Source organism: Rhinolophus sinicus, linkage group LG02 (genome assembly GCF_036562045.2).
Source record: "Rhinolophus sinicus isolate RSC01 linkage group LG02, ASM3656204v1, whole genome shotgun sequence".
In the NCBI taxonomy this organism is placed as follows: Eukaryota; Metazoa; Chordata; class Mammalia; order Chiroptera; family Rhinolophidae; genus Rhinolophus; species Rhinolophus sinicus.
Window position 1 is genome coordinate 89635789 of NC_133752.1, and position 25173 is coordinate 89660961.

The following is a 25173-nucleotide window of genomic DNA, read 5'->3' on the forward strand; positions in this document are numbered from 1 at the left end:
CAAAATGAATACTATGAAAAAGTGACATAACCACCGGGAAGGGAGAGGAAATAATTTCAAAGACCAGTTCAAGGAAGAACTACCAGACATGATGGTTTATTGGCTGTAAAGAACAAGAGACAGATGAGGTATCAAAAGTCTTGAGCATAAAAAAACGGGCAGACTAATGAAAAGTCAAGATGAACTCCTAAGAAACAAGTCATCTTAGATACCACCACCACTGGTATTTACCACTTCTAACCAACGACCAAGTACTTTGATTCTTTCTCTTCAACATCCTCCTAAATGTTTTTGCATTTCTAAATTTAATATATGCTTCTAAATATGCTCCCTTTCTTTTCCATTTCCATGGTCATTGCCCTGGTTTAGGTTCACCTAGTCAGTCACTTTTCTAGTTCTCCTGACTCTAGACGTATACTCCACACACCAACTACCCCCAGTACAACTCTTATCCCAATTTAAGGAGTCTTTTATTAATGAAAAGATCTTGTTACTCCCTTGTTATAAATTTTTGTTTTGTCCTAAGTTTGGCCACATTAAATCTAAAGTATTTTTGCATAATATACAAGAATCTTTATATTCTAAACTTCACATATTTATGTAACAGTCTCATCTTCCACAATTGCCTTTCTGAAGTATTATGCTGCAGTAATACAGAACTACTATGCTTCCCAGCATGTGTTATATCCCCGATTGATTATGCCTTCATACTTGCTATTGTCACTGCTTGGAAAATCTTCCCACAGCTTTTCTGTTAGAAAACTTTTTATCATTCATCAAATGGTCCCTATTATATACGGTCTGCCCTTGATTCCACCAAATAAACTTAGGCAGACTGTTACTATTTTCCCATTATGCTTTGTACATGCAACAAACACTGGAAAACACTGCCGTAATGGATGGAATCAAATTTTTTTTTTTTTACAATACCAAGGAGGAACCATTAAAAAAAAAATTGTATCCTACACTGTAAGTCCAGTGCCTAGCATAGAGTCAATGCTCAATAATCATTTGTCAAATGAAAGAAGTTTGATTTTAGACATGGTAAATCTAGTAGGATAACTGAGACTAACAGGCTACTAAGTATGAGATTGGCACTTGGGGAAAAAGGGCAAGACTGGTACTGTGCATGTTGGAATTAACCACATAAAGGTAAGCTGAGAGAATAAATACCCATAAAAAGCAGCATACAGGACCCAAGGACTAAACTTTCTAGAATAAAAGCTTAGAAAAGGATAGAACCAGAATGTAAAGATGGAAAAAAAAGATATAAATAAAAATTATGAGACATTATAGAAAGAGAACTTAGACAATGATTTATTAGATAAGAAAGAGAGTGTGGGTTAGAAAGAGCTTCCAGAAGGGGTTAAGGGGTCAACTGCCAGACATTGCTAACAGCAAAGTAAAATTCAGAAGAACTGAGTGCATTTCATTAAGTAGAATATTACTGATAACCTCCACAGTCCATAAAGTCGGGGGTGAAAGTAAGTTTGAAAGTGGTGAAGTAAAAAGTGAGTAGTGGGGAAAGAGAATTGTCATCAGCATAAGAGGTTTTTATTCTGAAATTTAGAAACAGCATCAAGAATAAATTTTTTTCTCATAACAGGAAAAATATACTAAACTCAAACTAATAAAAGCCAGAAGAAGCATCTCCTTAAACGAACCTTTGTCAGTAATACAGAATACAGAAAAAGCAATACTCCAAATTTGTTTCCCCACATTGGATATTGATCCAAGACAGCATCTTTTAATTCTGATAAACTTCCGAATGATCTTTTTCTGGGGGAAAAAAGAATTAAGTATTAGTACCATCATGAGATTTACTACATCCATAAATGGGAAAATTCTTAGTTGTCTTATACATTAAAATGTATACATACAAACAGGACGTTTTTTTATGTGCCCCAAATTTTCAAATACAAATTTAGCCATTAAAAGTGAAAGCTGTTGACAACTGTCACTATATATAACATATCCCATTAAGACAGAATGCCTACTTGGTAGAGAACGTCTTCATCTCTTACGTGATCTGTCTGGCATAAATTCTTCAATGATTATACAGTTATTTAAGGAACGAAGTGGCCCCGGCCCTCTTCTAAGATGTGTTTAAAAACAACAACAACAAAAAACTTGATTTTTTAAAGCCTGAGAATTATTTAACAAATATCTGAATACCAGAGATATACATTTGTGGCTTCTTTTAAAAGACATTAATGTTACATTTCAAATTAAATGCCACCTATAATTCTGTCAACATAGCTATTCTGACCTTCCATTTTATAGTAAAAAGTTTAAATGCTCTACTGAAAATATGGCACTTTTAGCAAAAATTATAGAAAGTATATTTTGACAAACAATAAATAATTCAAATGTTTATCCTAGAATCTTTATACTCACTCAGGACAGAGAAACATTAGGTTAAAATGATTTTTTTCACTGTAATGATGAAAAAGCTTTTAATGTTATAAAAAGTGTATTTCAATAGTTAGTTTAGGAATCTGAATAATTTAAGTACACATTTACAAATTCTTTTTTTAAATTTGAAAACAAATGAATCCAAGCATATAAATCTAAATACCTTTCCACAGTATGAACAAACTTAAATGGTAATGTGTCCAAAGGTAAGTATTTTAAATGTTCCAATGTTACTTACTGAATTAATGCATGAAATCGCTCAAAGCCAAGCTCTTCGACAGCCAAGGCAGCTATACACAAAAGACACTTTTCAGCACTACACACGGCAAATAAATGACACAAGATACACACAGCAGGCTGTAAATACTTTCAAGCAATCAAAATTTTCCCTCTTTCCTTACTGTCTTAAAAGACTCAGTCTATTTTCAACTTTATGGTAACATAAACTTATATTTCAACATCTGAGTTACCATGATTATAACTAAAATGGATATAACACTGAGAATGTAGAGGGTGATTAAACAATCAACACTTCTTTTCAATTCAGTTATGCTCAAGTAGTTTATAAAATAGGAGAAATTATTGGCAATCAGAGTGCTTCAGACATCATTGTAATGTGTCCTGCACTTTTATATAATCTTCCAATCCACAGATCCAAGTAAAATCATCAGAGTTAATCTTCCTTCTTTATAATATAAAATCTTTAGGCTTACTGCTTAATTTTCAAACAAATGTGTATAAAAAGGCATAGCACTTTGAAACTACACAGGTTCAACGGCAGGTTTAAGTTTGTTTCCTCATGAATTCATTAACTGTTGAGAAGTTTTCAATAACTTATTTAGATTATATTTATTAAGTCAGTACAATTATAAATTTTAAAAAATCAAAGCAAGTCAAAGAAAGCATTTAAATCAATGGAAATATTTATTCAGCACTTGTGTAGTGCCAGGCCCCTTTCCAAATGCTCTACAGATCTCACCTCATTTAATCCTCATAACAACCCTATTATCCTCATTTTACAGAAGAGGAAACTGAGGCACAGAGAAGCATTCTTTCAAGTGCACACAGCAATAAACAGCAGAGCTGAAATTTCAACCCAGAAAGGCTTGGCTCCCCAAAGATCGTCTTTAAAGGTATCATACGTGAATCAAAATGCCTACTTTAATTTATGATAGTGAACAATTTCATATATATATTTATAAAGCAAATCTTAGTACTTTCAAGTATTAATGCTCACTAGAGAGTTAAAGACATTGATTCAGTATGAATTCAAAATCAAAAAAACAATATGCAATTTTAAAGGTCACATTATGCTAGCCTTTCAAAGTCTAGTTTTAATTTTCAAATATTTCAAAGTACTTTTAAAAATCTTTTGAGGTCCAATGGTTTAAATAATCTTTTGATTTGTGTGGGAAACAAACTGAAATTGAACCTGAGTATTTACTACTGCAAACAAGTGTGCATTACCAAAAGCCAAAACTATACACATCACACAAGCCAATGAAATTAATGTTTGTACGTAATGTAATACTGACAATGGGGAAAATACTTCACATTTAAAATTTCAGGATAAAATAAAAATTCTACCTAACCTTTTCCAGATTGTACTAATTGTTCTGTGCCTAATTATCTAAGTAATATTACTGGGCACACACTATGAAAGTTGACATAAAAATAGTAATTTAGAGAAAAGAGGCAAGCAAAATAAAAAGCTTAGCAGGCAGGATGATGGAAAAATATAAAACACAAGAAAAAGAACATAGTTGGGAATAGAGGAAAGAACAGGTAAAACAGATTGTTACATGGAATAAAAATTTTAATGTAAGTTCATTTCACTTGTCAATATCTAAGGTAAATTCTCAAATTTTCAGTTAACAAAACTTTTCAAATTTATACAATATTAAAAACAAATTTAAAATATGGTTTTAGGTCCACTTTTAAAATGAGGCAAAGTAAATTGGAAAATTACTAAAATATGTTTTTTAAAGAATTCAATATAATATACCTACCTAAGTTAGTAACTGAAGTACCAAAGTGAATGCATTATGAGGCCATTTAACCTATCACTACAGAATGTACCGTATAGTCCATAGGAAGCACACAGCACATACTAAGACACTAATGAGAAATGTTACAAAAAAAGCTCTTACCATTTTCTTACAATTTAATATAGAGACTGGCTTTAAGCACATAAGCTTTAAAATAACTTTAATTAGGTTCAACTATTCCTGCCAAAAATTTTATATCCTTAATGAAACTATTAAACATGCTTACATGCAACCCATTAAAACCTGGAAAATATTTTAAAACCATTCTTAATGATATTTTTTACTACAATCCTTGTGAATGTTTTCCACTTATTTTCTTCAACTGTATTGTCAACTCTAAAAATGTTAATTTTTATGAAAGGTTATGTTTGAAAGGTCTGAAAAAGAAATGTCATTGAACTGTTTAAATTTTAATAATTATTCCTTGCGAATGTGCTACTATTAGAATTTGTCATTGTAACTGCAGAGGTAGGAGAGAAAATGCTGACATCACAAAGACATTTTAGCTCAAGGAAGCAACAGTGCCTCATAGATAGCCTTATAGGGAAAGCAAGACGCATATCACAAGTAATCAAAATTTACTTTCTAGAAATCGGTTGTCTAATTTCTTTAAAAACAATTTCCACAGAGATGATAGTAAAATGCATTATAGGTAGAGTAAGTCACTTATTCAATATAAGCACTTTGAATTACCAGTTATCAAAAGCCACTTACTAGGAAGATAATTCCTGAAAAGAAAAACAGAAAAGCAACTCCATTTATCCAACTTCTGTACCACCAGAAATCTCCATTTTACTAGATAATTCTGGCAATGTTTAGGTCAATTACGTAAGAATTTTCAAAGGCTAAAGACCACAAACTGTAAGATTTTTAAGAATGAGAATAGCTGTTATTTTAATAAGAAATCTGCAAATTATGAAAAATATTAAATGAAGGGAAAATTAAAACTAGCTGAAAATAATTCATGCATAGTTACAATGTCCAAAAAGTTCAGGAAGAAAAGAAACTATGTGTAATGAAAAAAAAGTCCCCATCTTTACTAAAGGAAGCAACTAAAGATATTTGAGAAATTTTTTTATGTCAAGAAAATATCCTTTTTTCTCCCCAATACTAAAGAAAACATTAAGGCATTTACAATTAAAGTATATAGAAGTATATTCTTTAAACTTTCTAAATGAGAATTCTGAAGCTCAAAAGAGAATGTCATCAAGAAGAACTAGAATTTTTTTTAAAAAAGCAAATATAACATTCTTTAGCAATTAAAATAAAGAAAAGAGAAATGAAAAATACTCAGGCTGATCAACTAAGCTTAGGCTAAAAAAAGAGATATGTTATGAAAATTTTTAAGTCTACTTTTTTTCTTTAAAATTTTCAATAGTTTTATTAAAACAAAGGTATAACCAATTACTTCCAAGGAACAAAAATGTATCTTACAAGAATGTTCCACTTGGCAACTAGACTCTGCGGGACTCCCAGAAATACCAGCAGTTTCCTCGGTTGTCTTTCCTCTTAACCATGAAGCCAAGCAGTATGATCCAGAGTTGTCACAACAGGCACTTTCTAAAATATCACTTAAAGTGTGACAAAGGAGTTCCTTCCGCTCTTCCTCTAAAAATAACCAAAGTATAAGTTACAATGATTTTCTTTGGGGGAAAAAAAAATCTTGTCATAAGTAGTAATAAGAATGCATTAATTTAATGATGAAATCAAACATTTTAAGTGTGGGGGGAATCCATAGGCAACTGACCTTAAATTATATTTTAGAAAATCAAAATGCTTGAGGGTTAAAATGCCACCACTATTAAATATTTCCATTAATGAGGAAAAGAATACCGAAAAATGCAGAACTGAACATTAGAAGAAAGAATATGCTGCTTGGAATAACCTCATACTGATCCCCCCTTTCTTAGCTGCCAATGGAGCGTTTAAGCCATGCGGTTTACTTTACTGTAGAACCAGGCACAATGGAAGGGCCTTTGAAACCTCTATTTTGTTCCCCCATTTCTGAATTACTCTAATGTCTTTGATCTCTCCATCCCAGAGGTAAGGAGAATGAGATAGCACACTGTCAGCACATACAATACCACAATCCAGTACATTAGCAGGGGCCATCGTGATTATGCCACTTAATTCAGAAGCTAGTGATACTGTATTGCAGTGATTTGAGCTGTAGATTTCTATAGAAAATAGCACAAATGCTCAATTTCTTCCTGAACCTTAGCCACCTCCCCTTTTCAAGCAGTATTACTTTCCAAAAGTAATACTGCTTTTTGAAACTTTTAAATAAAGGGGAGAAGATGTATGTATACACATCCTATATAAAATTTTATACTATAGGGAGGTTTCTATCTCTCCCAATAGACAAGATTCTTTAAAGGTAGGAGCTGTGCCATTCACTTTATAACCACCACATTTATGACAATGTTGTAAAAATTTCTATATATGTGGATATATTTCTGTGCAAAAAATATAAATTTTATTAACAAAATGTCCATGTTAATAATAGTATCTCTTGGAGAGTTTCTTCTCTACTAAAATTTATTTTGCATTTCAGCTATTAACTAATAAAAAATACAGGACAGTGACATTTTAACTCTTATAGTCAACATTTGGATTATAATATGTCCTACCTCTTTCCAGAAGTTATTGTGAGGTTCACAATAAATTGTGTAAGTGAAGGAAAGAGCTTTGTAAACAGTCAAGAATGCAAATGTTTATTCTCAGGTACTACCATCAGCTCTCTGACCTAATCAAATGGCAGAAGCTATGGCAGCTTCATTTGCAATTTAATTCAGAATTATTTGCAGTATTATTTGCATTGTTTAAGGCATTATATTAAAAGATGCAGGAATACAAAGATAATTCTGAGTCTTGCTCAAAGCTAAATAAGACAAAGTAACTATACATATGCATATTTGACTATTCTTTATGGTATGCTATCATTTAACAGTTTAGGGACACGTTTTAGCAAAAGGCCAAACTTTTTCCCTTATATTATCCTGTCTTACAACTCTTAGGAAAACCAAATTTTGAAATATGCATTTAAAAATTTGGAGTCTTTGTCCATGAAATTTTCTGAAACAGTAAAAAAACCAAACCAAAACAAAACGAAACAAACAAAAAAACCTCCTCCGGGAAAAAATATCCCATTGATAGTTTACATTTTAAGATACTTGCAGATGATTTCGACTAAACTGTTGCCAAAGAATGCTGCTGCATGGATCCCATTTATAAAACAGAGGATGGAGTGAAAGTTAATAAAAGACAGCTATCATACCTGGGCAATCCCTCCAAGACGACTTCTCAGAAGAAAACAGGAGCTTCTTCAAAAGAAATGCCTTTATACAATTAAAGCAATAATTATTAGCATGAACTACAAACATACCTTATGTCATTCTTTTATTTTAAAATGGAAAAAAAAAAGTAATTTGCACCTTTCTAATTTTTTGAATAGAGCTATAAAAATTTCAAATGGCTCCCCTTCACATTTGAAAGTAACTACGCATAATTACTTATTCAGAATATACTACTATAAACTCAATCCATAAATTTCTTCTTCTTTCATAACATGTATTTTCTAATAAATACAAGAAATGACTCAAAGTAAGACACACAACTGGAAAATTTTAAAAATGTAATAGGCCCTATAGAAGAGTGAAGGCCCTATAAAACAGGAAAAGTCTATATTTCAATTCCTTGGGGGAAAAGAAAACTACAAAAGTGGTTCTGCTCTATTGGCTCTGATTTGTGATACAAGAATACCACTGTGAGAGTCATAACTTTATTATAAGGAGCAACTATTTCCTGGTTTAACTGAAAAAAAACAAAAAACAAAAACAAACAAACAACCCCCCCCCAAAAAAAACACACACAACTATGAGATTTAAAAGAAAGACAGATTTCTAACCTTCCCTTAAGTGAGCTAACTACGTTACCTTGGTGATTTGATAGAAAGCAGTGCACTGTAGTACAATGTTTCCTTCTCAAAGTGTAGTCAAGGGCTATCCCAGTCACTTGACTTGTTTACCTAAAAGGCAGATTCTTATGCTTCATCTATTGTATCTGAATCTCTAGGGGACAGGTTCAAGAAAGAGGTTACTATGGTGATTCTTATTCATTGTGTTTGAAAGCAGTAGTGTAGATAAGAAGACTGAATCCTACTTCTACTACTTTACTACTGGAAAATAATAATAGCACAAACTTTAAGAGGTTGCAGTGAGGATTACATGAGATAGTCTAAGTAATGCACTTAGCACAGTACCTGGCACCTAATAGGCAATCATTTGAATGAAAGAATTTTAATAAAAAACTAAGTAATAGTTTATAATATTCTCATAGAAATAAAATCTACAAATACTACAATCAAGTGCTTCTGATTTTTCCCCAAAACGAAAACAACTATAAAAATGAATAGTATAACTATGTTATAAAATTTTGGAAAAGTGAGGTGGGACACCCATTATTTCACCACTAATACAACCATTTAGCATTTTGATATACTCTCTTCTAGTCTTTCTTTCATACTTGCTTTAAATTTTTTTGCAAGTGAGAAGCATAATAGGTATGTGATCATTTTCCATTTTTCTGTTTTCCCACAAAATTTATAACTATAATTCTTAATCACTAAATGTCTATGAAGCCATCACAAATTACTTAAATATTATGTTTAAAGTACATCACTGTACATTAGATTGTTTGCAATTTTTTACTACTATAAATATAAAAGCTTCTTTTTGAATACATTTGTCATATTAAGGAATATTTCTTTAGGAAAGAGTCATAGAAGTACAATTACTGCATCAAATAATCTGTATTATCATGGTTCCAATGATAATGTAAAATTCCTTCCCAAAATCAAAGTACAAATGTGTACTACATAGCCATATATGAATGTGCCAGTATCATATAACCTTATATGCACAGGCAATTATTTTCTATTTATAGATTAGAAAGCGTAAGCAGTAGAATCTAGTTACAGTTTTATTTGTACTTTCTTAGATTCCTATTGAGGTTGAACATCTTGATTCTTTGGCTGTCCAGCAGCATTTCACTTGCTAAGATGCATATACATGCCCATTTCACCTCTGGGATCTTAAGTGTTTTTCCGAATCAATCTGTACAAGTTCTTTGCATAAGAAAGACAATATCCATTTATTGTTAATATTCACTGCGAATATCTTTTTGAGCTTGGAACTTATCCTTTCTCTTAGATAGCTGACAATACGTTATTTTCAGCTTTTCTGTGGTTGAGTATTATATCAGAATATATTTAGTTTATGGTATGAGATTATCTAAATTCATTTTTTCCTTTTAGATTGCCAACCAGTCATATCAGTGACATTTAGTTAATTACGTTCCATCATTGATTTGTAGTTTTCTCTTTATCATGGTATGTGAGAAATTCTTGGTAAACTGTTATATATAATGTGATCTACTACGGTATTATGTGTTTGATTCCATAACATGGCTATTCTTCTAGCAGTAGTGGCGTGTTCTAATTTTTATAGTCTAAAAAGTTTTAATATCTGGACTTGCTCATTTCCCTTCATTACTCTTAATGATTGAGCTTTGACTTTTACATTGAAACAGTAATATAAACAAAATTCCTCTATGATTGAAAAGATTTATGTGACTATGAAACTAAATTACTACCTCAAAGATACATCAGGATTTTGAACATTACAATGATCCCTTGTTACACAGCAAACCCACTTGCAAAAATAACTACCATTTTGGAAATATATTAAATTTTATAAAACACAAAACTCCTGCGGTACACTGTGCATTTAACTATATTCATAGACTTGCAATAAAGCCTGGCGGGTGCTATTACCGGCCCAACAGGGGCAATATTAACATCATCTAATTTGCACACGGGCAGGATAAGGAATCTTTAATTCCAATAAGATTCCTACTAGCAACCAAAATCTGCCTCAGCTACTCAACATAACAGCTCTAATAACTAACTAATAGTTAAATTTTACCCTTTATATTCAATAACTCCCAGGCAAAGTTCAAACATTCAAATTTTTTAATTTTTAAAAATTCTACTAATGCAAAAAATATATATATCAAATCTTTAAAGAAATAACGGCTTCTAAAGGACATATTTTGGAATCAACCACAAAGAGAATTTTTTTCCCTCCTTTGGAGAACACATTTTAAATTTAATAATGTAAGTGTATGAAGTATAAGGTTTGAAAGAGAAATTTACTTTGCAGTTAGCAGTTAAGGAATGCATTCTTTATGCCCAATGAATAATAAATACCACATTAAATATTTATTTTTCAAAACCTGCTGATTAAAACATAAACAATAAATCCAAGCTTTTCTTATAACAGTTCTAAAGTTACACTGCTATTCAGATATTATAAGTGTAACAGTAAATTGAAAATTCAACTTTTGTGTTTTACAATGTAACAGTTTATAACAAATCAGTCTTTGAAATTCAAACATGTAACACATCAAGATTCAAAATCAAAGACAAATATTCAGATTAACCCTATCTTTTGTGCAAAGAAAAAAAATCTTTGAAATCAGTTGCTACTGATTTTAAAGTCCAAAGCCTAAAATAGTATATACTGACTTATTTTGAAAATGTATACAATTTTATGCCATGAAAACATTAACCCATTTTCAACTTTTTAGGAAAATTATTTTTTATAGACAGAACAAATGAAAATAGTACCACTGCTATAATGTAACTCTCTGTAGTATAAAATGTTATTGTTCAACAGGATCACTGTATTAGAAAGATGTGTTTTTCCTAGTTTTCTAAAAGTCAGGGAACACCTTTCATATTTCTTTGAAAATAAGGATAATCCAAAGGCTTTTGCTGTGTAACCTACTCATGTTCTGAATTCATTGTTATTTTGGATATTTACAGCAATTTACATGAACAAACGTTAAGAGGTAAGTGATCATGCCTCATGATTACATAGAGCACACATCTTAGAAAACAAAAAGGAAAGTATGAAATGTTGGAATGCGTCCCTCTAAGGAGTTGGTAAAGTAGTCTGTGTTACCTGAACAGGTGCAATAACAGCACAGGGGCCACCTTCAAACTGTTCTAATGCAGATCCCTCTGATTCACTAAACACAAACCCTAAAATGAAAGCAAGTAGCAAAGATTAAAAATGTAATTCAGGTAGCAGCTAAAAGAATTTTTAATGTACTTTGCTTAGAGAAAGATCACTTATCACAACAGCAAAATATCTTCAAGTCAGTCAGGTGCAGTGGTTAACTCTTTGGGGGGGACTGAGGAACCCTTTGAAAAAAATATGGAGCCTATTCCCTGCGCCCCTGCCAAATGTGCACGCACACGCACATAGTTTTGCACCCAGGAACCCCACTAAGTGGCCTAGGGGAATAAAGTGAGGAGTTTAGTAAAAGCACACTAAATCTGAATGCTAAATAATTTAATTTACTTGAAGAAAGGCCAGTCTATCTACTGAATTCAAACAGAGTTTTAGGACCCTTTCATACAGTATCTTTTTTTCGTTCCAATCTTTGAATCATACTCTATAAGCTAACAATTAAATGGCATCATATACTGTGAATGTGCTGATATTGGTGCTATCTTTCTTCAGACATTACCCGACCAGTACTGACGGAGAGCAGCCAGTAGAAGCTTCCAGAGAGCCTGGCACACAGCAGCATAGGGACAGAAGCCCGGAGAAGAGAGGCACTCTCTGTGTAACCTTCAGGGAGTCAAGTCACCTCTCTAGGCCCTCAGTGTACTTCACTGTAAAATGATCACTTCCGATTCCAACAGGCTAGGGACATGTCAACTTCATTCATGGCTCTACCTCAGTCGTCCATCCAGCAAACACTTCATGAACATCCTACTCTACCGAGCATTTAGGACATACGCATGAGAGACACCCCCTGGTCTGCAGGTGCCAGCAGCTCAGGTGAAGACAGACACACAAACAAATAATTAGTAACACAGAGGAATACATGAATGTCACAACAGAAGGATGAAGCGGGTGTTGTGGATACGGGAAGGAATGACTTACTCTGCCTGAGGAAAGTCATAAACCGTGACTTGGAAGCAGATCCAGAACAGGAATTTGCCAGAGAAGCAAGGGTGGGAGATGGACTTTCAGGTAAACACTTTTTTTTAAAGGAAAAAAAGGGTTGGTAACAGCAGAGCACGTTTATGGATCTGAGAGAAATTTAATGTAACTGAAGGGTTTGGGGTAGGATGGAGGAGATCGTAAATGGGAGAAGAGGAAATGGACCAGAGGCTAAAGCTGGGAAGGGCCACTCCAGGACAAGTATTCATTAAAGTAGTAATATGCGCATACTGGTTATTTTTCTTTTTGAAGATGCTGAGTGGGGATGAGGCTGTTTCCACAGCCCTATAGACACAGAGCCAACCTAATAAAAAGCAACATTAGTGTAGACAGGAGAAACTATATATTCAAAGGATATTTCTGTGGTAAAAATTAAGATTTTGGGCCGGCCCGGTGGCTCAGGCGGTTGGAGCTCCGTGCTCCTAACTCTGAAGGCTGCCAGTTCGATTCCCACATGGGCCAGTGGGCTCTCAACCAGAAGGTTGCCAGTTCAATTCCTTGAGTCCCGCAAGGGACGGTGGGCTCTGCCCCCCGCAGCTAAGTCTGAACACAGCACCTTGAGCTGAGCTGCTTCCCGAATGGCTCAGTTGGTCAGAGCGCATCCTCTCAACCACAACGTTGCCTGTTCAACTCGCGCAAGGGATGGTGGGCTGTGCCCCCTGCAACTAGCAGCGGCAACTGGACCTGGAGCTGAGCTGCGCCCTCCACAACTAAGACTGGAAGGACAACAACTTGAAGCTGAACGGCACCCTTCACAACTAAGATTGAAAGGACAACAACTTGACTTGGAAAAAAGTCCTGGACATACACACTGTTCCCCTTCCCCAATAAAAATCTTAAAAAAAAAATAAAAATTAAGATTTGATGAGTTTTTCCAAGTGGGGCAAAGGGTTGGTACAAAAGAAATTAGATCTGACTTAAGTTTCTAGCTTGAGATACTAGGTGATAGCAGGTGAGGTAAGAAATACTGTAGAGGATCCCATCCCATCCCATCCCACCTCCTCTCTCTCTACCTTTCAATCACTCTCTTTCAAACAGTATTTAAACATGTATCTTACACATTTAAAAACAAAAACCACAAAATTCTCCTTAAGATTCCACCGAAACTCCTTGGTATTTGCCCAAAGGAAATGAAAACTTAGGTCCACAACAAAAACCTGCACACGGATATTTACAGCACCTCTGTTCACAATTGCCAAAACGTGGAAGCAGCCAAGATGTCTCTCAGCAGGTGAATGGATAAACTGTGGTCCATCCAGACAGTGGATTATTAGTCAGCGCTAAAAAGAAATGAGCTTGCGAGCCGTGCAAAGACCTGGAGGAACCTAAAATACATATTACTAAGTAAAAGAAACCAATCTGAAAAGGCACGTACTGTATGACTCCAACTATAGGACATTCTGGAAAAGGCAAAACTATGGAGACAGGAAAAGGATCAGTGGTTGCCATGGGCTGTGGGGGAGAGAGGGATACACAGACAGAGCCCAAAGGGTTTTTAGGGCAGTGAAACTGTCCTGTATGACACTATAATGGTGGGTACATGTCATACATTTGTCAAGAGCCATAGAAGGTACATCACCAAGCGTGAACCCTAATGTAACCTATGGACTTGGGTGACAATGACGTTATCGATACAGGCTCATCGAATGTAACAAATTTCCCTCTCTAGCGAGGGGCGTTGACAATGGGAAGACCATGCATGTGTGAGGACAGGGGGTGCATGGGAAATCTCTGTACCTTCCTAATTCTGCCATCAATCTAAAACTGCTCAAAAAAGGTAAAGTCTTAATTAAAAAAAAAAAAATCATTTCACCATTAAAAAACTGCACCCCAAACTCCAACCGCCACTCTCTCAAAGCCCACCCAGTTATCTATATGCACTGTCTCGATTTCCTAAACCCACAATAATCTGTTTTTCAACCTGTGACTACATCAAACTCATTCTTATCCCAAGTTCATCAATGAGCAATAAAGGCTATTTCTCAAGCCTTCTTTAATCAGAGCATCATCTGAAATCTGACCAATGACTTCTTAAAAAGCTTTTTCCTCTGGCTTTCTTGGTCCCTCTTATTCCAAATTTTCCTTTTCTGTTTCTTCTCAGTCTCCTTTATCAACTCCTTTTAAATATGACTGTTCCTCAGGGCTTAGCTCTAGAATCCATGTTCTTTTCGTTCTACATATTCTCCCTGGATTTCCCTTTCTGGTTATAATCAGATAATTCCTCAGCAGAGCCCAGCTTAGCCCAGGCACAGTCTAACGGCCTTAACATGGTCCCGTAAGATCTGGCTTCTGCCTGTGTCCCCCACCTCGCCCCTGGCCACTCCCCCTCTTTACACAGCAGGCAGGCTGAGCTCCTTTCAGGTCCTCAAATATCCATTTCCGTCTGGTTCCTCTTACCCTTTGAACATGTTGTTCCCTCAGCTTGACATACATGCTAATGCTTGCTCTGAACAACTCCCACGTATCTTTTAGGCCCCGTCAGATAAGGTCCTCCTGGTTCTAGGCTCCAAAACACACCTTGTATCTATCTGTCCATTTCTATCCCATCTCTCGTCTATCCTCAGGTTAAAACTACTATCATCTCTCACCTAGATTATACTATTAAGAGTTAATAGTTTCCAAACAGTTCCCCCCATTCCACCCTACCCCCCAACACGTATGTATTAGTCATACAGTTAATAAATAACCATACAGAGAAATATTTTAGATATGGAAATGTGATTTTGTGACATCCTGCTTCAAATGTATCAATGGCTTCTCACTGCGATGAGAATGAAACTACTTTTTATGATGTAGAAGATACTGTATGACCTACCAAGCCCACCTTTCCTCAGTTCACTCTTACCCTCACCTACAGTGACCTTAGGCCCTAGAACCACCCAAGGTCTTAACCTGGGGCCTTGATGCTTGCTGTTCCCTCCGCATGAAATGCTCTTCCTCACTCTCGCTTCCTATAGCTGAATCCTTCTCATTCTTGAGGACTCAGTTTAGGTATTAACTCCTCAGAGAGAGATTCCCTGACAAACCTGTCTATGCAGATCTCTCCTACCATGCCCAGAACAACCAGTACTTATCATATTCTGTAATTATATTATTGTTTGTTTACTTGTTTATTATATTTGTTGCCTTATAGGTATCTTGCCTGTTTCATTGACCACTGTTTTCCTACTGTGTTAATGCTCAGTAAATACTTGAAGTTTCGGGAAGAGGAATGGCAGAGTTTGTTTCTGGGAATGCCAAGTTCAGTCTTAAAAACCATTTGGCAACATTTCAAACGAGTGGGAAATATAGGCCTGGAGCTTAGGGCCGGGTTTAGGATTAGAGATAGCAACTTGAATCATCCTAAACATGGCAGTTAAAGCGAATGAGAACATGTAGAACAAAGATAATGCAGTTGGGAACATTAAAAAGTGAGCAGAGGCTGAGTCAGCAACGGAGACTGACAACAATTACAATGGTTAAGAGAAAAATACACTGAGGTCCTAGAAAAAAAACCAGGAAGCAAAGACTAGTCACCTGTTACAAATGCTGCCGAGTTAAAATATAAATTAAAATACTGGACTCAGCATGTCACTGGAAATACTAAAAAAGTAAATTGGGTAGAGTAGCCCTGTTTTAAAGGGTTGAGGTACGATTCAGAATACCAGGAGAAAGAGTAAATGCAAACTATTTGTTAAATAAGTAAAGGTTGAAAGGATGATAGCATAAAGGGTAGTTGGATAAAGAATTATTATTTTTATAGACTGAAGGGCATGAGTTTAAAAAATAAGGAAAAGTGTGATTCTATGGGAAAGAAGAAGTTTAAAAACTCCAAGTCCTGAAAGAGTGGAGAGAGTGCGGTGTGGTGGTGCAAGGAGTGGATCGGGTGTGTTCTACAAGGGTCCTAGAGACGCTTTCAGGGGACCTGCTAGGGGATTTTCATAGTAACACCAAGACATTCTTTGCCCTTTCTATTGTGCTGCCATTCACAGCAAAGGCATAAAAGCAACACTGATACACCGCGGTGCCTTGGCACACACCAAGGCACCGCCATCGAGCTGCACCAGTAAACACCACCATCCGCTCTCAACACAGAAACAGCCAGTTTCTTACTGATGCAGTCAAGACCACTAATTTTATTAAAACTTGAACTTGACTACAATGTCCTTGTAAAACATATTCTGTGTGACAAAATGAAAACTACCCATAAAGCACTTCTGCTATACATATGCCACAGTACCATGACTGATAGCTGTCACAAAATAAGGCACATGAGTAATTTTTTGAATTGTGAGCTGAACTAACTGCTTTTTTTGTGGAGCACTAATTTCAAGCTTTCAAGCAATAACTAAAATTTTGGAAGACTTGTGCCCACCGTGAGCTTGACAGCTTCTCAGTATTTTGAGAGGTTTTTCTGATGACATCAGTGGTTATGATAATCCATGTGATTTTTGATAACTGTATAATGAAATGTGCTAATATCTGAAAGGTCTTCATAAGCCAGTGCAGCAGTAATGTCCAAATGACCAATGTGCTGTTAGAAATTAATGCATGGGTAAAGGGCGATTCAAAGTACAAGACCAACCAATGAAGTTCAAGTCAGCAGAGTATAAAAAGTTTATTGATGCAGCTGCAGATTCTGTACTGCAACGAACCTCTAAGAAACTACCACTTGTTGAGTTTTGGTGTGGTATCAAAGAAAAATATCCGTAATTATCTCAAAAGGCTATTATAACACCCCTAACTTACCAACTACATATCTGTGTGAGGTTGAATTTCTGCATAAACTTCAATCAAAAAAACAGACTGCAACAGACTGAATGGAATAGCAAGTGGTAGAATCCAGTTATCTTCTGATGAGCTAGGCGTTAAAGAAATTTGCAAAAATGTAAAACAATGTCATAGGTCTCACTTTTTTAAAAAAAATGTTTTTCATATTGAAGTCCTTAATAATTTTTAAGAGTGCAATAGGGCCCTGAGTTCAAAAAATTTGAGAGCCACTGGCCTAGGAGAAGTAACTCTTAGCAGGCTAAGTGAAATATTTAGGCAAATAGGAAGAGATGTTACTCATTCAGAGTGAGGAGAATGAAAGAGGTCGAGAACTGAGAGAATTTTAATTTTGAAAACTATAAAAGCTGGCAAGGACAAACAACTAAGAGAACCATGGAGGGCTAAGATTTAATTGCTCCATTTGTACTGCCACTGGCCACCACTGTCTGCAGCAGTACAAGCAGCCTGGGAGAAGTCACGTAGACCACAGGGTACACGGAGGACTGAAAAAGGTAAGGTGAGTAGGATAAACTTAATAAAATCAAATGAGAATTAAGGGAGCTGGTTGTCAAGTTAAGACAACCAAATCTCAGGTCCAATCTAGAAACAAGAGGTGAAGCCAAGAGGCCCCACTCTTTGTCCTGCTGGCACTAAGGACAGGGTCCCTGGTGTTAGCTCTATGTGAAGAGGTGACATGAGGCTCCGTCAAGCTTTCAGGGTAGGTAAGAATTATAAATCAGTAATGGATTCTTGCCTTCCTTAAAATTAATAATGTAATGCAATTTTCAAGAACTGTGGGTGGGACTTATAATTGGAATGCATTATAATGAGTTGCTTTTGTAATGTAGATATAAAAACCTCATGGAGACAATTCTAGGCAGATCTACTTTCTGCCAAATTCTGTTTAATTACAGTACATATGTTTGAGTGTGTTAGCTGATAATGAACAAAGACCACCAAGAGCTTAAAAGGAAATAAAGTTAGCTAAATTAAGTATTCTATCTTAAAACAGGACTATGCTAAGCAGGTTTCTCCTTTTATAATAAGGTTTCACGTGAGTTTGAATTTTTATGGACAGAGTTATTTTTCTTGTCATGTATTCTCATATCAAATTATTTCCTAGTTTTAAAAGGAATTAACTTATCAATCATAAAATGGCTGCTTTTTCTGATTAGATCTGAAATAGCCATCTGAAGCATCTGATCTAAAACATATGATTTTGTATCACATTTCGTAGTACTACAGACACAGAATTCTGTCAGTCGTGTAACTCATAGCTAATTTAAACCTGAGTCATGAGCCTCTTTGAATTTTCCAGTCTTCTATTTTCATGACTTATTATGCACATATACATTATTCAAACCAGTTTGACAGCTACTGCCTCTGTAATTCTAGTCTTCCATGTAAACAAAAGGCCATGGAAAGACTTGATTTGTCATTACAATTTAGATGACCCTGGCTGACTCAGATTTGCAATGGGCCTTAGTTTCCTCATCTGTAAAAATGAGGATAACTATATTTATCCTTTGATATCTCTCAGGGTTGTTGCAAGGATTAAGTAAAACTTTCAAAAATTGGAAAGCATAATACAAATGTAAGATATTATGATAGATACTTTGAAATAAAAAAACCTATTACGTATTCCAAACACTAAGAAATTAACTTTGTCATATAAGGTTACAAACTGCGAGTTTAAAAAAAAATTGGATTTCAAGTGAATTATAACTTAGGTATGTTGGAAAAAGGAAAATCTATACTTGAGAGAAATAACAGGCTTCCAACAACAACAAAATCTCTGAAATTATATGATCTATGGTATTAAGTTATCCTCAGTTTGTAAGAAAAATTAATGATACTTGTGTGTCATTATATTACTTTGGTAAATGTTAAATCTCTTTATAATACATAGCTAAATATACTTTAGAACTTTAATCCAAATGTATTAACTCCTAAATACCTTTTATACTTATATTTTAACCGATCCAAGTTTTCCTAACCTATTTAATTTCCTTTTTTCATTTTACGTAACAAAAGCTGTCCTATACTCAAAGTCCAAAACCCTAATTTCAACCATTTCAATCAACTACAGCTCAACCCAACTAAAAAAAAAAAAAAAAAAAAAAAAAATGGTTTCTCAGAGTTGACATTCTAGATCAGGAGTTGGCCTGTTGTTCTAAATGCAGTTTTGGAACACAGCCACACCCACGTTATCTAGGGCTGCTTTTGCTGCAATGGCAGAGATGAGCATTGAGACAGAGATAATAAAGGCCATGGCCTTTACAGAAAAAGTTTGCCAAACACTGAGCTACACAATCAATACTAAAAGGAAACAAATTCCGAACAAGTCAAAATGTTTTCACTTGCTTCTGTTAGATCTAGAGGGCTTGTATTTTGGTTTGGAGGGGATGTGATCAATCTGACCACTTCCTACCATCTTCACTATTGCCAACCTGGTCCAATCCCTCTGAATTACTGCAACTGGCTCTCATTTGATCTTTTTTTATTATTACTAAATTTATTGGGGTGACAGTGGTTAATAAGCTGGTGGGAATGTAAACTAGTACAGCCACTATGGGGGTTCATCATTTGATCTTGTATCACTCAGTACACTACAGTCAACCCTCTAACACAGCAGTAAGACCAATCTTTTAAAAAGTTATCGTGCCGTGTGTCTTCTTTGCTCCAAACTTTCTAATGACCTCTCATCACATTCAGAATAAAAGCTAGTGTCCTTACAATGGCCTATAAAGCCTTTTATAATTTCTTACTTCATCTTTTATTAGTCTCTTCTTCCCTCATTGCCTCTCTAGCTAATCTAACCTCATGCATGTTCCTTGAACAAAAAGCCAGGTATAATCTGTATTAAGTCTTCTATAATGCCCATTCTCTCATCCTGGAACATTCTTTTTTTCAGTTATCTGCATGACTAACTCAGTTACTTCAAGTGTTTGCTCAAATCTCACCTTCAAATGAGGCCTATCTAAGCCACCCCTATTCCACAATTCCTTATTTCTTTACCTTCTATTACATATACTTACTTTATGCTACACTGTTTATTTTTTGTCTTCTCTACCAAGTCTAAGTTGCAGAGGCCTGGAACACTGTTGTAGTTTGTGGGAAGGAGGGATGGGAGAATAGTGATGCTTATGAATAAGGAGGTAGAAAACATATGCTTTTCTTTCAAAACTATTCTAGTCAACTTAGCAAGAGGAAAGCAGACTAGAGTATAAATTTCCGTTTAAAACAACAACTTTAAATTATTTGATTTATTGCCTTTAAAATAAAAACTGGCAAAACACACACACACACACACACACACACACACACACAAAACAACACCCTACTTTTGTTTTTAAAGAAAAAGGATTTGCAGAAGAGAATTATCTAAAACTGCCTAATGAATTAAAAGAACAACTCTGTGCTACTCCTGAGGTTTATTGCTTAACAGTGTCTAAAACTGCCAAACAAATCAAAAGAGAAAAAAAACAAACAAAACAAGTATGTGCTGTGGCAACTCCTGCAGCTTATTGTTTTAACATATCAAAAGAATTTAACATGACCAATCAATATAGTTTTATAAATGGAATATCTCTAGACATAATTCTATAAATATTTACCCCAAACATTTTATATCTGCAACTTGCTTCCAAAAGACTAATGAGATTAGCTTCCAATTCATTGCAGTTATAGACTATGAAATAAAGCCAAATTAATGTCACAATATGAATGCAGTAAGGCAAATGCAGCAAAGCAGTGTCTTGTATCTAGTCCTATAATCCCAAATTACTGCCACAGCCATCTTTAGCAATTGTTTCTGCCTCTAAGAATGAATAAATGAATACAATGGTTAACATAGCAAAACCAAGAACAACAGCCTTCTGGTTCAGAGGTTATAACTTAAAAATACATATTTGGTCGCCTTAAAATCTTGATCAATTTAAGACCCTGAAGAATTACATATCCACAATATAACTGCAATCCCTGAAAAGCAAAAAAAGAAATCCTTTATTTTGAAATGGTATTAAGTGAATTTTATTGAGGAACTTCTGCATGTCTAAATGGTGGCAGAGTATTCTAATGTCATTACAAAGTTCTATTTTAAATAATGATTATCAAATAAACAATAACAGCTTCTTATAATTGTCAGGGAACTGCCAGAGAGGGATCTTTGGCTTGGGTTACAATGAAACAGTTTTTAAATCAAGCTACCATTTTCTGAGTGTTTACTATGTGTCAGATATTGTGCTAAGGGCCTAAGTGTATTTACGCGTCTTTAATCCTCACAACAACCCTATAAGGTTGACACTACTATTATCTGCATTTTACAGAGAAGGAAACTGAGGCTTAAATAAGTTAAATAACTTAAACCTAGAACCTAAGTATGCTTACTCCAAAGCCTGCTCTTAACCATAACTAGAACTCCCCGTCTGAATTCTCCTTGAATCTGCATCACATATTAACAGAAATGAGGCTCAATATTACCTTATTCTATACTGTAAATGCTTAATTAATGTTGACCAATCACACTAAATTTAAATTGTTCTTAATCCTTCACAGTCTTGGTACTTTACAGCTGTTTACTATTACGGTAAATAAGTTGAAAGTAAGTTTAAAAATAAAATCTGCATATGTGGGTGTCCAAGATTTCAGAAAATATTAGTTAAGTGATACAATAAAATGTATAAAAAGAGCCAACCTAATTACACATAACTCTATCAATTTGTACAACTTTGGCCTAGTCATTTAGCCTTCCTTCAGGACTCATTTTTCTCACCTGTGAAACAAGAGTGATGGACTGAATAACCTAATTGAGTGGAAAATACATTATGATTCTAAAGTTATCAGTTCTTAAAGGAAACACATCTGGGAGGGAGGAAGGGCTTACTTATACCTTCTGTTAGAAAATACACATTTGAAGTGGGGACTTAGATTTACTATCCTAAAATTCCCCCAAATCCTTTGAGAACAGGATATGGTTTAATAATAATAGTAATAAGCAGCTATTACTTATTGGCCTGTTTTACATACATATATCACTGACTCCAAAGATGACACTCTTAACCCCACTTAACTTCACCAAGTCTTTCCTAAGTCACCTTAAGTAATGTGTCTGTAGTGTTTTAATATTAAAACTTAAGAATTAGGGATAATTACTAGTATAAAGTGTCCAGCACAGAGCCTGGCACAGTGCACAAATTCAATAAACAGTCATTTTTATTTCATTATTATTCATATTATCAATAAAACTCTTTAAATAAGTCAAAATCCTGTCTGGTTAATTAGACCCGCAGGAAGTCCTACCATCCATAAACCATGTCAAGACGGGGGGATACTTTGGGTTAAGAGAACATTTGATAGCAAGCAACACTGCATTTATGCACGGAGTACCATGGCTAACCACATAATTAAAACACAGACAACAAAACTGCTTTCTGGAATTAGCCACTTTCACTTCCCTGTGGTCTTCCCTCTCTCCGAAATTAGACCGAACACCAGTAACACAAAGCCTTGTTAGGGACTAAAGATTCGGGCGGCCACGGCACTTCTTGAGAAACTGACACCGGGGCACAGGACACACCTTCAGTGTCACACAATGCAGCCACCCCTTCTCCCCTCCAGCCCAAGGGCAGCCCAGGGAGTGGCAAACGAGCTTCAGGTCTTTAGTGGACAGCTGAAACCATTCTCCCGGTCCACCTCTCCCCCGGCCCCCAAGCGCCCAAGACGGCAGGGAGTTCCTAGAGCGTCCAGCTTCTGAGCTGAGCATGGGGACTGGGACAGAGTGCGGGGCACGCGACGGGGCTGGCGGGCGCGAGAAGCGTCCCAGCCAGGCTTTCACAGGGCAAAGGAAGCGGCGCTGGAAGTGGGAGCCCGGCCGGGGTACCTTGCGTCCAGCGGCAGAAGATGGTGTCGGAGAGACCGGGACTGCTCTTGGTGCCCCATACCAGCTCCACCAGCTCTTTAGTCAGTTCGGACATGATGGGCTACCGGCGAGCGGGTTTTTGCTTCCAGGACTCCTGCCCCGGAACATGGGGAAGGGGCGGCTCCGGAGACAGGAGTTGCGGGACGGCAGCAGCAGAAGAGTTGGAAGCTTAGACGCGAGGAAGACGAATGGAGAGATCTACAAGCCGGGACCGCGCCTGTCAAGCCCAGTCGGACCGGCAGCTAAGAGTTTCCCCTACCGGAAGTGTCCGGGCCACTTCCGGCTCCACTCTTGCCACCGCCCCACACCCGGAGGGCCCGGGAGTTACCTCCCCGGAAGTGGAAGTGGGGAGCGGGAAGAGCGACGCACCGCGGTGGTGGCCGCTGGTGTTACTGAGCTGGGGGCCAGGCTTTTAAGTGAAAGTGGTGGCTTTTGTGTTAGTAGGCACAGCACAGCCCATGGGCGTCGGCATATTTCTGACTTCCTGAACCACTTCCTCCGTCTGCGCACTGCTCTGGTTTTAGCTGGAGGCTCTGAGACCCAAGCCCTAGAGTCTAAAGCATAGTCTGTTCCTTAAAATTTGTAATATTAACTACTCTAAACTACAACTGCAAGACCATGGTTAAGTGTCAATGAGAAAACGTGCACGTCTGTGTAGAGAGTCCTCACTAAATTGAAGGCTGTCAGCATCTGTGCCTCAGTGTAACTCATACGAAGTTGAAGCAGCTATTAAAAACATAAGAGGGTGGTGTGATGCGCAATAGAAATGTTTCTACCAGGTGTAACGCAGATTTACGGAGCTATTTATAGGAAAACAGATTCAAAGCAGCCTGTTTGTAAATGGTAGAGCATTTCATCTCCACTTTTTGAGACTTACATGGGCAACACCTGCACTGAAGTCCAGGTTTTAATCATTGACACGCATTCAGTTAAATTTAATATGTGTGAAAACTTCTATTTGTGCTACTTAAAAATGAAGAGCTCTTTGCATTCACTGACCTTTGAATTTAAAACAAAAGGGTAAAATTTGTTGGGTTCCTTCCAGGTTACCAGTAAGAGGGTTTGCTGACTTTATTTCTGACTTCAGCAACCTTTGCTATAGTGAAAAGGAATTGTTCAAAGTGCCTGAACATATCCACAGCCGTTCTCCTCATTTTTATTCCCTTTGGAATACACTTTACCCTAATTTTGCAAACCAATCTTACTCGTTTTTCAAGACATAGTATAAATGCCACTTTGTAATAAGCTTCCTGCAGTCATTACAATCTAAAGTAAAAATGTTAGTTTCCAAAATTCCATAGTACCTACCTTGCTTGTAACTTGCTTATAATAATTATTGTCATCCTTGTATTTGTGTCATGAGAGGTCTCTGGTCCTGCTTCCCACACAAGAACTCAGGAGACCGTGAGGTCAAAAAGGTACACCAACGGAGCCATAGATAGGGGAGTCATATCACTATAGTCTCACTGGTCACTGGGTTGGAGACACAGGAAACAGTAGCCACACGCTCCCCAATCCACTGTCCACTTCTCTGCCAACCAACCAAACCAACCAACCAGTGCAGCCACGGCAGTTATATCAGTGGCTAATGGCTAATTGGTAACAGCTGATGGCCAACAAGCCACAGCTGATGGCCATTTATTACCCGAGCCAGCACCTTTCCACATGAGGCCAAGTGCCTGGAAACTACTCTCTTAGACTCTGTCCCCACAATTTGCAAACAAGTACACTTATTTACTCTTCTCCTGGGATACAAATTTATGGAAGCCAAGGACCTATCTTATTCATAGTTTCTAGTATGGAGTCTTGAACATAGTTCCTAGTATGGAGTCTGGATCTCTGTAAGTATTAGTTAAATGAATGAAACCTGCCTTTACTAGAACTTAAGAATTCACTATCTTCCAGCAAGCGAGGGATCAGGGGATATACCGTGTTTCCCCCAAAATAAGACCTAACCGGAAAA

At 36.2% G+C, this 25173-nt stretch overlaps 1 protein-coding gene and 1 long non-coding RNA gene across 5 annotated transcripts in view; one reads left to right on the forward strand and one right to left on the reverse strand.

Moving 5' to 3' along the window:
* Nucleotides 1–12553, forward strand: part of LOC141569995 (uncharacterized) — a 33482-nt gene extending 20929 nt beyond the window's left edge. Inside the window, exons 2-3 of the long non-coding RNA XR_012493767.1 lie at nt 3438–3548; nt 12053–12553. This is a non-coding gene — a long non-coding RNA (uncharacterized LOC141569995). The remainder of the gene's footprint in view (nt 1–3437; nt 3549–12052) is intronic.
* The window catches only part of MINDY3 (MINDY lysine 48 deubiquitinase 3), an 85742-nt gene extending 62248 nt beyond the window's left edge, over nt 1–23494 (reverse strand). Inside the window, exons 1-6 of one of the 4 annotated variants that reach the window (XM_019746057.2) lie at nt 23172–23494; nt 11489–11568; nt 7741–7801; nt 5898–6071; nt 2654–2705; nt 1665–1779 (exon numbers count right to left, since the gene is read on the reverse strand). In XM_019746057.2, coding sequence (XP_019601616.1) covers nt 1665–1779; nt 2654–2705; nt 5898–6071; nt 7741–7801; nt 11489–11568; nt 23172–23265 — 576 coding nt within the window. In that variant the 5' untranslated portion in view covers nt 23266–23494. The remainder of the gene's footprint in view (nt 1–1664; nt 1780–2653; nt 2706–5897; nt 6072–7740; nt 7802–11488; nt 11569–23171) is intronic. The other 3 variants (XM_019746059.2, XM_019746058.2, XM_074324803.1) reach the window with 3 other exon arrangements.
* Nucleotides 23495–25173: the final 1679 nt, after the last annotated feature.